Source organism: Dacryopinax primogenitus (assembly GCF_000292625.1).
Source record: "Dacryopinax primogenitus strain DJM-731 SS1 chromosome Unknown DACRYscaffold_5, whole genome shotgun sequence".
In the NCBI taxonomy this organism is placed as follows: domain Eukaryota; kingdom Fungi; phylum Basidiomycota; class Dacrymycetes; order Dacrymycetales; family Dacrymycetaceae; genus Dacryopinax; species Dacryopinax primogenitus.
Window position 1 is genome coordinate 321,160 of NW_024467202.1, and position 14,005 is coordinate 335,164.

General features: G+C 54.2%; 6 protein-coding genes across 6 annotated transcripts; 3 read left to right on the forward strand and 3 right to left on the reverse strand.

Moving 5' to 3' along the window:
• Positions 1 to 17: 17 nt before the first annotated feature.
• DACRYDRAFT_21098 (amidase signature enzyme) lies at positions 18 to 2,105 on the forward strand (the record flags this gene model as incomplete). Its single annotated transcript, XM_040772231.1, has 8 exons — positions 18 to 45; positions 212 to 430; positions 502 to 559; positions 608 to 738; positions 789 to 893; positions 942 to 1,070; positions 1,131 to 1,285; positions 1,346 to 2,105. The coding sequence occupies 8 exons, from the start codon at positions 18 to 20 to the stop codon at positions 1,742 to 1,744; spliced, it is 1,224 nt and encodes a 407-aa protein (XP_040630437.1). The 3' UTR covers positions 1,745 to 2,105.
• A 237-nt stretch (positions 2,106 to 2,342) lies between these two features.
• DACRYDRAFT_21099 (uncharacterized protein) lies at positions 2,343 to 3,971 on the reverse strand. Its single transcript, XM_040772232.1, has 2 exons — positions 3,603 to 3,971; positions 2,343 to 3,545 (listed from the first exon to the last, which is right to left on the reverse strand). Exons 1-2 carry the CDS (start codon positions 3,791 to 3,793, stop codon positions 3,128 to 3,130), a joined length of 609 nt encoding a protein of 202 aa, XP_040630438.1. The 5' UTR covers positions 3,794 to 3,971; the 3' UTR covers positions 2,343 to 3,127.
• A 2,124-nt stretch (positions 3,972 to 6,095) lies between these two features.
• DACRYDRAFT_114925 (uncharacterized protein) lies at positions 6,096 to 6,868 on the forward strand (the record flags this gene model as incomplete). The annotated part of the gene is made up of 3 exons (XM_040769909.1): positions 6,096 to 6,242; positions 6,295 to 6,393; positions 6,448 to 6,868. The coding sequence occupies 3 exons, from the start codon at positions 6,096 to 6,098 to the stop codon at positions 6,577 to 6,579; spliced, it is 378 nt and encodes a 125-aa protein (XP_040630439.1). The 3' UTR covers positions 6,580 to 6,868.
• A 1,412-nt stretch (positions 6,869 to 8,280) lies between these two features.
• DACRYDRAFT_114926 (kinesin-domain-containing protein) lies at positions 8,281 to 10,736 on the reverse strand (the record flags this gene model as incomplete). Its single annotated transcript, XM_040769910.1, has 9 exons — positions 8,281 to 8,337; positions 8,385 to 8,456; positions 8,511 to 8,908; positions 8,955 to 9,060; positions 9,109 to 9,366; positions 9,413 to 9,552; positions 9,599 to 10,129; positions 10,176 to 10,668; positions 10,716 to 10,736. 9 exons carry the CDS (start codon positions 10,734 to 10,736, stop codon positions 8,281 to 8,283), a joined length of 2,076 nt encoding a protein of 691 aa, XP_040630440.1.
• Positions 10,737 to 11,067: 331 nt separating this feature from the next.
• DACRYDRAFT_21100 (uncharacterized protein) lies at positions 11,068 to 11,910 on the forward strand. Its single transcript, XM_040772233.1, has 4 exons — positions 11,068 to 11,088; positions 11,380 to 11,473; positions 11,529 to 11,667; positions 11,720 to 11,910. The coding sequence occupies exons 1-4, from the start codon at positions 11,086 to 11,088 to the stop codon at positions 11,763 to 11,765; spliced, it is 282 nt and encodes a 93-aa protein (XP_040630441.1). The 5' UTR covers positions 11,068 to 11,085; the 3' UTR covers positions 11,766 to 11,910.
• Positions 11,911 to 12,086: 176 nt separating this feature from the next.
• DACRYDRAFT_14644 (uncharacterized protein) lies at positions 12,087 to 12,979 on the reverse strand (the record flags this gene model as incomplete). The annotated part of the gene is made up of 3 exons (XM_040771049.1): positions 12,087 to 12,232; positions 12,317 to 12,544; positions 12,625 to 12,979. The coding sequence occupies 3 exons, from the start codon at positions 12,977 to 12,979 to the stop codon at positions 12,087 to 12,089; spliced, it is 729 nt and encodes a 242-aa protein (XP_040630442.1).
• Positions 12,980 to 14,005: the final 1,026 nt, after the last annotated feature.

Consider the following 14,005-nt stretch of genomic DNA (forward strand, 5'->3'; position numbering starts at 1 on the left):
CTCCTTTTTTCTTCACCATGGACGGTTTCGATCGAGTCGAGTCTGGTCGGGTTGTAAACTTGGAAACGTGGTGGTCTCAGCAGACTGAAGCCGCATGACTGTGGTCCAGTTCGGACCGTTGACCCTTTTTCGCCCCTTTGCTTCCCAGTTCCCGCACTCTCTTCCCACCGTCCATGCGGATCAGTGCTTATTATACCTCTTTCCTTCTCAGGCAACAATCCCGTCTTCGGTCGCACGACGAATCCCTATTCTCCCTTGCACATCCCCGGTGGCTCGAGCGGAGGCGAAGCCGCTTTGCTCGCGTGCGGCGGTTCTGCACTCGGGTTCGGAAGTGATCTTGCCGGTAGTTTGAGATTTCCGGCGCATATGTCGGGCTGCTTTTCCCTCAAGTTTGGGCAGGGAGGAAGGATGAGCAAGAATGGGATGACGAGTGCGTAACGCTCCTGTCCCAGGTGTCGCGGGGTGAGGTGAGAGGTGGGACGCTGATGTACTCGCATATAGATATAGTGCCGACCGAGGGATTTGAGGCTGTCCATGTTTCAGTAGGTCCCATGGCCAGGTGCTTCTCCTCACATTCCTCTCAGCAATCCAATTCACCGTATTCTAGATCGATCGCAGACCTCAGACTCGCCTGTCAAACACTTTGCGGCCTTCCCGGCGGACCCGGTGAGATCGCACCCGTTCCGTGGAGAGAGGTCATTCTGCCGAAGAAGCTCAAAGTAGGATATTATCTGCGTGGTACGCTGCCTAGTCCGGAGGGGGAGAGAAACAAAATGAATGGGCGACAGACGACTTCGCTGAGTTCTCCCCACCTGTCAAGCGGGCGCTGCGGGAGTGCGTGGCGGCTCTCGAAAGAGAAGGACACGAATGTGTCGAGTTCCTTCCCCCGTATGGTGGGTTTCTGTCGCCCGTCTTTGTATCATCACTAATCTCGGCAACAGCGCTCGAGACGATGGAAACTTTCGTGGCCCTGACTAGTTCGGATGGATACAAACAGCTGACCTCACACCTCGGTCCAGATCCACAAGATCCGTCCATGTTTCTCGTCCTACTTGGTCCCAAGATCCCAGGTGTGTCCTCTCCAGAACACAAGTTGTGCTGAAATCGGTGACACTCCACCCAATATCTAGCAATTATCAGGACTATGTCATGTTTCGTGTTGAGAAGATTCCTGAGAGATCAGAAGTTCGCAGCGCTTGTCCAGGCTTTGAGAGTCAAGTCTGTGCGGGACTTTAACCGCTGGGTACACAGGCGGAACGAGCTCGTCCAGAAGTTTCATACAGAGGTCAGAATAATCCCATTCACCGTAACTCGGGTCGCTTTTCAGACTGACGTCATCCTGTAGGTCTGGGAAAAGTACGGATTCGACATCATCCTCGGTCCGGTCCATTCCATGCCCGCCCTGCCGCACAACGCGACTGCCCGACTCTCTCCTCTGGCCGGCACAGCAATTCTATACAGCATCCTCTCTCTCCCTGCTGGGGTCATTCCGGTAACCCGCGTCCTGCCCACAGACACCTGGCCAGAGGAGCCTCAAGACCCGGGGATGCGCCTGTTGAGGGGAATCATGCGCCAGCTGTACGACCCAGAGAAAATGGCCGGTCTTCCAATAGGCGTGCAAGTAGTAGGCAGGCCGTGGGAAGAAGAGAAGTTGCTGGAGGTCATGGGCTTGCTCGACAACACATTGGGGCCGCGAGGGTTCGCCCCGGGAAGCTGGACACCGCCTACGCCTACGGTTGACTAGCTCTGAAGAAGATACCCGTGGGAAGGTGGGCAGTATTTCTCATACCGCCGGGCCGGGCGGAAGGCGGGTACCCCCGATTCTGTTCATCATACAGCTAGACCTGAGCTGGCCCAGAGGCCTCTCAAGTGACCTTCTCTCCTCTGTTCTTTCCATCTGCAGGTATCAGGAACACGATCCCGGGCGGAACGGTATCTCTCTTTAGTGGGATGTACTGTACACGTACCTGTGCCTATATTTCTGTCACTCGTTTATCCCAAAGACTTCTGCGCGGACAGCGCAGTCCGGTTATGCGCTGGTGCGGTGTATGCACTGCCTAGTGCTGTAATCTACGCGCTGGTTCTGCACTCGTTTCATAATTTATATGCTCACTCTGACCGGGACATCCACTCGCTCTGCTGCGAACGCAGTGCCTTTTTACCAGCTCATGATCATCGCGATGATTGTCAATTAGAAATCCCACGGCTTGGTGACCATCACTGTATTGATATCAACGACTTCTCGCGTGACATGCTGGCAAATGATCTGAGAACACGCAAGAAGATTAATAATAGTTCAGTTTGTATATTGATCATTAGGCTATTTTAACATGCGGAGAACTGGCAGAGCGCGGTGATGACAATTTGATGGCAGAGGGCGTCTACAAAGCACATGGCAAGAAGCTACCAAGTCGGCAGCAAGCGGAAACCGAGCGCCACACACAACACCTCATACATATGTAGGATAGGGGATGCAAGAGAAGCAGACAGCGTTCGCTGGTTCGTTCGATAGTAGTGCTCTTCGATAGAGCACGAGATGAAGCCACACTCGTCAAGGTATGACGGCAAATCGGAAAAGTGGTGACACAATAACAAAAGGGAAAATCATGTACGGGGCAGTGCGTGGAACCGGTCAACGTGCACAGGAATTACGGCAGGACATGGGGATATGATAAGGAGGTAAGGGATGGGCAGTGTACAGCCAGCAAGAAACCACGCGAACGGAAATGCAAGGAGCCCACATCGAGCGGGGCTGAAAATGAGCAGAAAAAGGTAGACAAGCAGGGTGCAATGGCGATTGGGTTGAGTCAAGCCGAATCAGGAACCGTGGAATTTGCGGACGCGGACATTATAGCTGAGCGGAGGCATGATAGGCCTTCCGATGCGCTGCGTGGCGTGCGGAATATGCGTGCGTAGACTCTCTTGTGTGGGATGCAGGAACAACATGATCGTTTGAGTCGGGCGAATATTGAGTTAATACAGAGGGGCGGTGGTGCGTCGTAATAGTATGCCGATCGCGGGGACCTTCCGCGGATAAACTTAGAGCATCGATGACGATGCTGATGATGATTATATTGATGAGGCGCAGTGTGCAGAGTTCGTCAGATTGGGTTCAGTGTGCGATTCCTCACCCGCGCCGAGGCGGCGGAACTCGGCTACGTCCCTGCGGAGGGTCGCTCAGGTTGAGGAAGCTGGATCCTATAGGTGGCTGACCATACCCGTTCGGCTGAGGCAGCTGTGGCGGACGTTGTTGAGCTGGAGGGCCCGGGCGACCTTCGAGCCGTGCAAGAGCAGCTGTGCGTGCGTCGGCGGGAGAAGGACCAAACGATGCACCAGTGGGAGAACGAACATGACCGGGGACCGGGGCTCCGCGACCAGGTGATGCGCCATAGGGAGCTGAGGGGGGCGGAGAAGGAAGTGCGTGGTTGGGAGCTGGAGCCGGAGGGGGGATGTATGCGTGACGGGAGTGCACGGGGCGAGACAAACCAGTGATAGGGCGAACCGTTGGAGTGGGGGATACTGCGCGCCCTGCTTGGCTGTTTGGGCTGCATATATGCTGCATCAGCACCACTGTAGGTGACGACACAGATGATACAACGCACCGAAGGACACCAACGAAAGAAGCCATGCTAGCATCCGTGTCATCGCCCGACTCGGATGGGCTATCGACGTCGAGGAAAGAGGAGGAAGCAGCTGCCTCGAGATGACGTCTGCTGGCTGGGTTGGCAGAGTAGAGACCTTGGGTGAAAAGGGGAGAGTACTCTGCCCTAGACGGAGAAGAGGCTGCCATCATCGTAGACTCTTGTTCCTTTGGTGAAGGTGGGATGGTGTGCTGTGGATCCGTGTTGTGGAGGACGTCGAGCGCGAAGGGGGGATGATGAGGTGAGGAGGAGAAGTGCGGTTGGGGTTGGGAGAGGAGAGGGGGTTATAAAGTGGGAGAGGGAGCAAATTGAGCGAAGATTTCCAAATGTGGAAAAGGCCAGGAAGCCTGACTGTAGAAAGCAGGTGGAAATGAGGCAAGCAACACGATACCGACGCGGCGGATGAGCGGCCGACAGCGCTGTTGAAAAAACGCATGGCAGAATACTCCATAAGCACGGGATCAAATCTCACCTGCAACACATTAAGGTTTCGCTCGGCCCTGGCAACCGCTCTTCCGCCGCCACGCGCCCCACGTCATCCTCCGGGGCCAGAATTGATCCCGTTTCACTCGGCACCCATATGCAGCCCATGGCAACCGCTATTTTTTTTCAAGCCCCGTGCGCTGGTCAGCTCAGGCGTTTGTTGAAGTTCTCCGCGGCCGCCGCCCAATAACACAACAAGACCTGTGCAACTCTTGTCATCTATACAATGCACAAGAGAATCGAGTACACAGCACACCTTGTATGCGCCTATCGCCCGTGTTCGGCGGAGGTTCATTGCGATCCCAACCAACAGTCGCACAGTCCCGCACAGCCTGGCGCCACACCGTGACCCCGAATATAATCCAGCGCTCAGTAAGCGCTTGTTCCCACAGCATCACCATCCGCTCCAAGGCACCCGCTTTTTCTGCACCGCTCTTGCGCCCTAAGGGTGTTCACATCGCAGGTTCACAATCTCCGGATCGTCAGGGTTCAGTAGAACGGGTTGGCGAAATACCTTGGCCCGAGGTCGGTATCTCGCACCCGTTTTGTGCCGGGCCGAGCAATGTCCTACATGTATTACTGTCGACATCAGAAACCCTCTGTCGTGCAAACAGTCCATCTGTCCACCGCCCGACGCCCCTCCCGGTAGTGGTGTCGCGCATCCTTTGAGCGACCACAACCAACACATCTTGGAGCATAGGCGCTGTCAACTGACGTGCCCCGACGGTTGGGCTAGTGTCGGACGAAAGATGCACCCCAAATGTTCCCCAATCCCCATACAAGGGATCATGATAACTGCGATTTATTTTCCAAGTACCCCGTCTAGCAGTGCACTGAATACGATGAGCCGATTAATGTTCCACTATTGCATTGATACTGAGGCACGCAACAACAAGGTGCATTGATCACTTCTGCTGACAAACCCATCTGTTAACCCCTGCTACGCAAGTTCATGATCCGATGTCCCTGGACTGACTGTAATGAATCAGCGCAGCGCGCCGAGCAGACCCCGCTTTCCCGGACTCCGGCTTTCCCCAAGGGTCATGGGCGCTAACAGAAAGTCGGGAAAGCACTTGATCACGCGCACACAAATAAATCGAGCGTTCTGCATGAGTCGGTCACTACGGCAAGGCGGTGCAATTGCATGTGTGTTTCAAAGTTGCTTTTTGTGTGACCCCGTCCGACGCGGCAGGAAGACGTCGAGAATAGAATCGACTGAGTTGCTTCGTACTGTGAGCTTATGGGTTGATGATGAAGCGACTTTGCTCCTCCGCGGAACATTCAGTTGTGGTTATTTGCTCAATCAGCTGTCAAACACCTCATTGTCATCTCCAATCGGGGAGAAGCTTGGCCATCGGTGTCAAATACAGAGGTTACTCATGACCCACCGGGCCAATGATAGACGTATCAGCTGTTGTTGTTTCACCCATACCTGTCAACGGACAATCCAACATCAGCGCATGACAAGACAGGACAGAGGTAATCGGGATCGGGCGCGTGTCCTTCGGGGGTCGGGAAGACTCCCTTTATGGAAGCGGGGTTTCCGGTGACTTCTGAAAGGGCGCGTGAAAGTGCGCGGAGAAGGTGGAGAGGAAGGGAAGGGCTGCTGGGTATGGCAGTGTTAAGCATACCGGTCAACAACTCACTTGGTGTCTTGCTAATCATTATGTTTTGCTCAAGTCTATACCTCGTTGCAAATATTATTTTACCGTAGTTGTTGGCTTGGGGTAGTTGATGATGCGAGGAGAATGGCGCGTTGCCTGTTTTTCGCTTCCGGTGCGTCACCGTTCATGCTTCGCCGTTGGGTCGCGTGGTGTTTTCCTTCCTTGACGCGCTCACCTGAGCGCATCAGCGTCATCCCACGTCTTCCGCGCTTCCTAATCTGGCAGCTGACTTTCCGAATCCGATCCCGTTCAATCCCGCTTTCATTCCCACGCGACGGACGCGTCACACGCGTCCTTATCTCCTCAAATGACAACCGCGACGAGCACACAGGTCTCTACGGCGCAGGACGACGCTGTCCTCGTGCAGAATCCGTATGCATCTCATCCACAGCTGAGCTCACTGGAAGGTGAGGTACTGTGGGAGTATGCTAAGACGGCGCGTCTGATTCGCAAGGTGCGTCGCATTTCTTATTCTCCTGTTTCAGCTGATCGACGCATATACTCAGCTGTCCGGTATCACGAAAGAACTAGGCGGAAGGTCAAACGAGTCGTTGCTAGCACAATTACGCGTATTGGAGCGTAAAATGGGACTTGTCTTAACGCTGGTATGTCCCACCAGTCCTCCCGATCCACACCCGTCATAGTTGATCCAAATCCAGTTCAAAGCTTCTGTATGGGCTGTAATCGTCGAAGGCGAAGAGGCAGAGCAAGAGATGCTTGCTAAGCAACAAGAGGAAGCGCGACTCTCCGCAGCCAACACTTCTCACCTCAGTGAACACGACTACGAGTGAATTTCTCCGGTGGCTGGTCGACCATCCCTAGAAGGCAAGGTAGGTTTGGGAATTGGACTGGGTGGCTGGCTCCCCTCCGTGCCCTCGCCCCGGTCCTCGGGGAAACTCGCCTGGCACCTCCAGGTCGAGGGGCGTACCAGCCCAGACCTGCCGTAAACCTGACCCTTACATACTGTCTAAGACCAGGCGGCTGGGTCATTAGACATTATCATGGTTCACCTTTCGCTTGGACTTCTGTTACTTTTGGGGCTTGTTCCATCGCTATCTCTGTATATTACCTGTAATGTCCGTGTGTAAAGATCGTGCCTTGTACCTTCGACCAGCCTGCAGCGCTTGTTTCTCCACATTTCCGAACGCACCCGCACCTTGCTGTCGAACGTGTTTTCCCTTGCAATCAAGGGCCGCTCAAATCGGGACGAGATGACTGTCCCATGCCCTTGCGGGCTTATCTCGGCATCTTGGCACAGATGGTCCAGATTGTGTCTTTGCAGCAATTAGCTCTCCCGGGAAAATGACTCGCTTACAATAGACGAACGTGCTGGACGACCGCTCCCGGTTTTTGAAACTGCCCAGTCTGTTTACCGAAAAATGAAAGCTATTATGAGTCAATGTTGGGGCCGGGCCGTTGGATATTACGGGGTGAATTATCTCGGCCGAAGCATGTCATTCTGACATGCTTGTGATGTCAGTGCTTCGTCAGTATCAGCTGTCTGTAGTTCCGAAGCCGACCTAGCAACGTCATACATTACAGTCGCTGCGAGGCCGCACAACAGCCGTTCGGCATCGGGCCGACGTCATGCCCGGTCGAGTTGACCTAACATATGAGCTCATCGTTTGCTGACTGAGCGAGGAGTGCGGAAATTGCATTGGTGTTGCTTTTCTGGGAGAGGGAGAGGGCGGTAATTCCAACTCCACTTTCGGAACTGTTCCGACAAGTTCACGGTTGCTAAGTATGTCAGCGTCCACTGACTTTCGTGCGAAACGCGGAGAAGATTAGGCGGACAGGACGAATCTCTGATTTGTTTGAAGAAAAGCAAGTCCAAAAAAATTCCCTTATGCGTCACCGCACTCAAGAACGAGTGGAAAACCAGAGGTGCACTTTTGCTTCTGCCGCCCATAATCTCCGACGACCAGTCCTGGGCGTAGAAGCAAAGTTGTTCCGCACCCCACCAGAAAACATCAGAACTCGTTACCACTTTCCGGATCCGCACACCTGTTCTTGTTTGCGCACGATTGGCACCGAGGGAAAGCTCACGCAAATGGTACAGGTTTTCCCTATCTGGCCTTTTGCCGAAGTTTCTCAGAAGAGAATTGTGTTTCAAGGGCCATCACAGAACGTGTAAGGTTTAGGAGATGTGGAGTGTACAGTTTCACTCCAAATTTGGAAAGTCGGGACCGAGCTCGATACAGTAAGGATGTTCACCGTGGCAACGCGAGCAACGGGTGTAGGCACCGAGGGCTGGAATGTTGTGAACACGTTTGTCCTTGACCCGTGAGGGTGTACAAAATAATCACGATGTGACGCGATAGGCGCTGTACAGAAAAATAGTCGGGCACTGCCGAATAGTACAAGGGTACGCAACGATAGCAAAAACAATCTCACCAGGCACACCGCCTCCAAGGTGATAGGAAGGAGAGCGGCCCATCAGACGATGTCATGTCCTTCCACGAATAGACAGAGAAGGGAGAGGGAGGGTGATATCATGAAGAGACACGAGCCTGTTGTTTGCGAGCAGTGCCGATTTGGGTGTTGTTGACCTGCAGTGTGTTAGCTCAGTTCGGCGGATCTTGCTGCGTCAACCGACCTTGGTTGCGAAGCGCAGAGAGCACAGTGACTCGTTCAGATGGGCGGCAAGTGGTGACAAATTGAGCATCATCTTCATATCCAGTCAGCGTCAACCACACGTAATAACCGGTGAAGGTGCACTCACAAGTGTCTTGGAATTCCCCGAGAGTGAATTCTGAAGCAAGTATGTTAACTTCGAATTCCGGTACGGGATATGGGCTTTCTCCGCCGCTCCCTTCTCGCCCAGAGCAGCGATAACGTCGCCCAGCGCACTGAGGCTCTTGTTGATCGCCTGAGTCTCTTTCAGCCGGTCTTTATCGTTCGCTGCCCCGCTCGTGGCAAGACGCTCTGAGCCGGCAAGGTCGACAAGGTTCAAACAGCCTTCGCAGAACTCGCCCGTGAGTGGGTTGGTCCCACTTACGCGGAGGGTGAAGACAGAGTGAGAGCGGGATGAGCGTTCGTTCATGAGGGTTGCGTGCACCGTACGCCGACTCTGGGCACGGGCGAGCAGTGTGCGCACTTGGGAAGGCGACTCCAATGGTACTGGTCTGTCTTAGCTTTGTGCAGTCTGAGCTGAGAGCTACCTCACCAATGACAACATCTGTGACGGTCGTCCTGCCGTTCTTCTCATGCTTGATCTCATGCTTCTTGTCCAATTCGCCCACTCCAAGAAGGTCATTGATGGTCTCGTTGTACTGGTCCCCATCAGTATTCAGTATCCCAAGATGAAAAGGGGGTCTTACAATCTCCAAAAACTGGCCTTCCATCTTATATTTCCAGCCCCTTCTCGCCAACTCCTCCGTCACCTCGAAGATCTGCCTCACCGCTCGGGGAATCATTCCCTGTGCCTCTTCTGCCGTGCCACCTTCCATGGTGTATGTCTTGCCGGAAGAAGTCTGGCCATACCCAAAGATGCATACGTTGTACCCGTCCGTACAGGACTGTGCGAGTTGCGAGATCTCTTCAAATACCTGGGCTTGAGAAGCTTGGGGTTGGAAGACCTGAAGAAGGGTGAGATGCTGGAAAGAGGGAGGAAAAAAGGCATACACGATCAAAGCTGAAGGGCAGGACTGCTTCTCTTGACGCGCCTGTGGCAGTCTCTGAGGACTGGGAAAGGACAATCTCCCTGCACTCCTTGCCAGGGAAACTGATCAAAGCCATCCCCTCGTCATTCTCAGTCTCATGAGCTAGGTCCTCATGAGCCCTTTCTCCTCCTCATGGCAAACAACTCACGCAAGATCGGGCGAACTCTGCAGAACACCCTGATGTTCCCCTTGAGCTCCATAACAGTATTATGCAGCTTCCGTCTCAATGCCTCGGCATCTCTAAGCTCCTGCTCTCTGTCCAATACCACCTGCCTAGCTTGTTCGAGCATGATCTCCAACTCCCCGATCCTACCTTCCTTCCCTCTGATCTCCTCTTGCAAACGCATTGCTTGCCCCCGCAGGCCTCCCACCTGCGTCTCCAGCGTTAAGTGGTGATTACTCTGCTCCGCCATCGCCCGTTTCAGAGCGCTAGACGTCTCCCTCTCCCTTCCAAGATCATCCCGCGCTACACGCAGGTCTTCTCGCACCTCCCGGAGTTCGCGGCCAAGCTTCATGCGCTCAATCTCCCAGTCCTGTCGTTCGCGAGAGTGCGCAGAGCGCAGGGACTCAAGCTCGGCCGTGGAAGCTTGGTATTGCTTCCCGACGTCAGCCTCAGCTTGCCGGATGGTAGTGAGCTGCTCCACTGTGAGCTGATCCTTGAAGGCCTTGAATGAAGCCACTACGCTGCCATTAGCACCTCGATTCCGACGTGGGAAAGGACGTACTCTCAACACGGTTCGATCGCACTTCATTCTTGAGTTCTTCTAGAATATTGGAAATCATTGCGTCCGGTGGAGGGCTCGCGACCGCTCGCGCCAGTACACTGCTCTTCGATCCTCCTGTTGCTGAGCCCGGTCCACTTGCCTGCCTCGCTCGAGGCTCGACAGACGGAGGACGGGTGCGAGCCGTCTGGCTCAGCTGTCTTTGACTAGCAAGCTTTTCTGCCGAAGTCTTAGTCAGTGCAGGTGCCCTAGGGATCGTGAGCCCCCTTTCAGGTTTCTTCTTGGCGGCTGCATTTGATGTAGGGACGAAGCCTCGCTCAGCACGAGAAGCACGTAAGCCCGCGGGACGGTTGGTAATGCTTGTCCCCAGCGCAGGTGCCTTGGATACGCGATTGGACTGTCCGTCATCGTCAGCCTTGCGCTTTGTTGAGAGTGTGGGGGGTGGTTTGTCAGGTGAGGAAGCGGGTCGCGGGAGACGGGAACCAGCGCCCAGCGGCTAGGGGTTGTCAGAGACAGATAAGATAGAGAAAGGAATGAACGTACTTTGTTCTCGTTTGTCGGCATTGTGTGTTGATGTGGACGACGAGGGGAAGGTGATGGATGTTGACAAAGGCCTGCAAGGACGATGAGCAGCGAACGCGTCGCACGAGGTTTGGTGGCTACAGCGCGGATTCAGACGCGCACAGTACAGGGTCACGTGCATGACTTCCCAAGCTGTTGAATCACGTGATTGTAATGGACACCGCCACTGATATCCTTGCGGGAGCAACTCAGTGGCTGAAATCAACCTGCCCTAAAGTACTGTATCGCACCCTTGCACTCAACGGGATCAAACAGATGCAGGGAAAGGTGTAAGGACTATTCGAGTTCGACAGTCACCGACCGACACCGACATCGACAACAAAATCCAAGGATGGTGAGAGCAGTCTTTTCGACGGTTTGGGGGGATAGAGAGAGGGGAGTTAGGGGATAAGGTGATGGTGTAGGAGGGGGTTTGTCGTGTGAGGAGGACCGCTGCAGTTGTTTGTGGTGGTCGGCGATCGCAACGGCGCCTGCTTTGCGCGGTTGTTGCCTGTCATGTACAACTGCTCATGCCCACACATTGCCTGCGTTACCCTCTACACCATCCATGTCCTCTGATATTCCCTCTCTACCCTCCATCCCGAACCGCCAGGTGTCAACTTTCAGAAACTGATATTCTCCACAGACGAAAGGTACCTCCTCTTTCGGAAAGCGGCACACAAAGTCGCACACACTCTGCCGACGCTGCGGCAACCGTGCCTTCCACAGGCAGCACAAGAGTGCGTGCTTTCTTATCTTCTCCACTACTGTGCACCCTGAACTAACTCGCTGCAGCCTGCGCATCCTGCGGTTACCCTTCAGCTAAGCTCCGTTCATATGAGTGGGGCCAGAAGGCCAAGAGGAGAAAGACGACTGGCACTGGGAGGATGAGCTACCTCAAGGGTGTCAGCAGGAGGTTTAAGAACGGGTTCAGGTGGGTCTCTTTTTCTCATGGATGGTGCGGGCAATGACTGATCCTGCGGCAGGGAGGGAACGGTAGCAAGCAAGAAGGTCAAGGCTTCTTCTGAGTAGGTTTGGGCTGGGCTCGCTGCGTGGGGAGGATGCCAGACATACATGCTATGCAATTATGACGCGTAATGCATGTGTCCATGATCTTCAACTGTTATCGTGACCGGTTCTGTTGTAAAGCGAGACTTCTTGCATGAGTTGGACGTCTGTTAATAAGGGCAACGACTGAGCTCTGGTTCTTCAATCAATCACGCAGGATAGGCTTTCTCGGCGCAAGTGCAGACTTCAGTGCTGAACAGATACAAATACACGCATATACATTAGACATACAAATTGACTTGCACACACACAACCCCACAACCGAACTGACTTCCATCCTTCGCACTACAAATCCAAATTGAGATCCAAGTCGTTGAAGACCTCTGCTGCAGCTGGACGATGCGCCTGCCTGCCTGCGATCGGGGCTGTTGGCCCTTGGGCATGGCTATGTGCTTCTGCTTGGGCGTCGGGGAGCTGTGGGTGGTCGGGCGCTACAAAACGTGTCAGCACGACATAGTCTAGCACATGGAGGTGGCCCGCTAGAACTAAGGGTACCACAAAGAGAGGGAACGTACCAACTCCTACCTCCCCACTAGTGCCCCACAAGCTCATCGCCTCTCCGCCTAACGCACTCAGCCGTCCCCGTCTCAACATCTCCGTCGTAGGGACATGCATGTTAAACGGCGGCTTGTCTTCTGTGCTTGCGTCAGCCGAGAGGCGGTAAGGTGGGAAGGAGGGGGGCAGGGAGGTGAATCCCGCTAGGTGTTGAGCGTAATAAATGAGTTCTTCGTAGGGTATCGGATCTGAAATATCGTGAGCTGCACTTTCCTCCTTAAACCCAAAGCCAATGGACATGTGTGAATTTCAAAAAAAGTCCACTCACTGTCCTCCGCATTCCGAATATCTGCCTCCTCCCCTTCTCCTTCCCTCAACATCTCCCCCAACCCGCTCCCTGCGCGTTCCAGCGCTCCCAGTGCTTCCCCCAATTCTTTCTCCAAGCTCTTGACTTCCTCTCTCAGCCTCTCGATCTTCCTCCATCTGAGCTGATGCACACGCGCCCAGCGAAGGAATGCTGCTGTGCGTTTCTCCACCTGTAGGAACGGTGCTGCGTCGACATTTGCTGTGGATGTAGAAGACGAAGCGAGAGATGAGAATAGGGAGAACGACAAGTCTGTAAGGATATCTAGTTGTTGTAATAGAGAATCTCGCATGGGTAGTGTTGGCATTTCGTCGTCCATGATGGTGGAAGGAAAGCGTCCGTTGAGCGCTTGTTCGACCCTGAAAGTGTAAATTATTGTATTGTCACATTTCACTCCTCTTTACCCGTCACTAATGTCCGCTCCTACACGCAAACCTAGGCCTGTAAGGACAATACCTGCCGCAACTGCAGATTCGAATCCAGAAATCCCATTACCAACACCTCGTGTGATCGGGACGCTGCATGACCCACCAACGAACAGGCCGCCAGCCGCGAACATGGCCAAAAAACCTGAGGATATCCGCGCAGGAGTGACCAAGTTGAAGTTCATGCCCAAGCTGCCTACTAGCAGGCCTAAGAGAGAGTGAGTTATCCTATTGTATGCCTGCTTAGTGTCTGATAGCACGGTAAAGAGTGGAAGATGTCAAACCTGTAAGCACTCCTCGTCACCCTCGATCCGCACTAACAGCTGTTAGCCAACCCCAACATCAGGTCCATCTCGTGGTCATGCCGATCAGAGCCGTGGCCGCGGTCGAGGGCGTGGAGCTCCCCCTGGAGCAGGTCGAGGCGAGCTGCTCATGACCGCCTCCGGTCCCTTCGCGCTCGGCCCTTCCGCACTACTATCTTCCTCCCGCCCTCGTCCACGGGGCGTAGGTCCTACCCCTCTCCCTAGCTCCCTCTCCGGTGGATTTAATCCCCAGTATCAAGCACAAGGAAAACGCAGCGCTGTGGTCTTAGCCGATGCGGAACAGTACTCTGATGAAGAGGTGGAGATCGTAGACCTTGATGCTGTGGAAGGGTTGGATGAGAGCGCGCCTAGTGCTTTGAAGAAGGTTAGATTACTTGGCCGGGCGGAAAGGGAGAAGATGAAAATCGAGCGGAGAGAGAGGGTTGGAGAGCTCAGAGGTTCGCCCTTTCTCTTCTGGGAAAGACTATACTCATCCCTCTTCTAGCGAAAGTTGAACCTGAACCTGACTCCACCGCGTCCCTCTATTCCTCAGCGCGCCCGACGATAGAGCCCGACACCCCTCCCCCAGGCGGTCAAGCACTCGATCTCTCCTCCTCT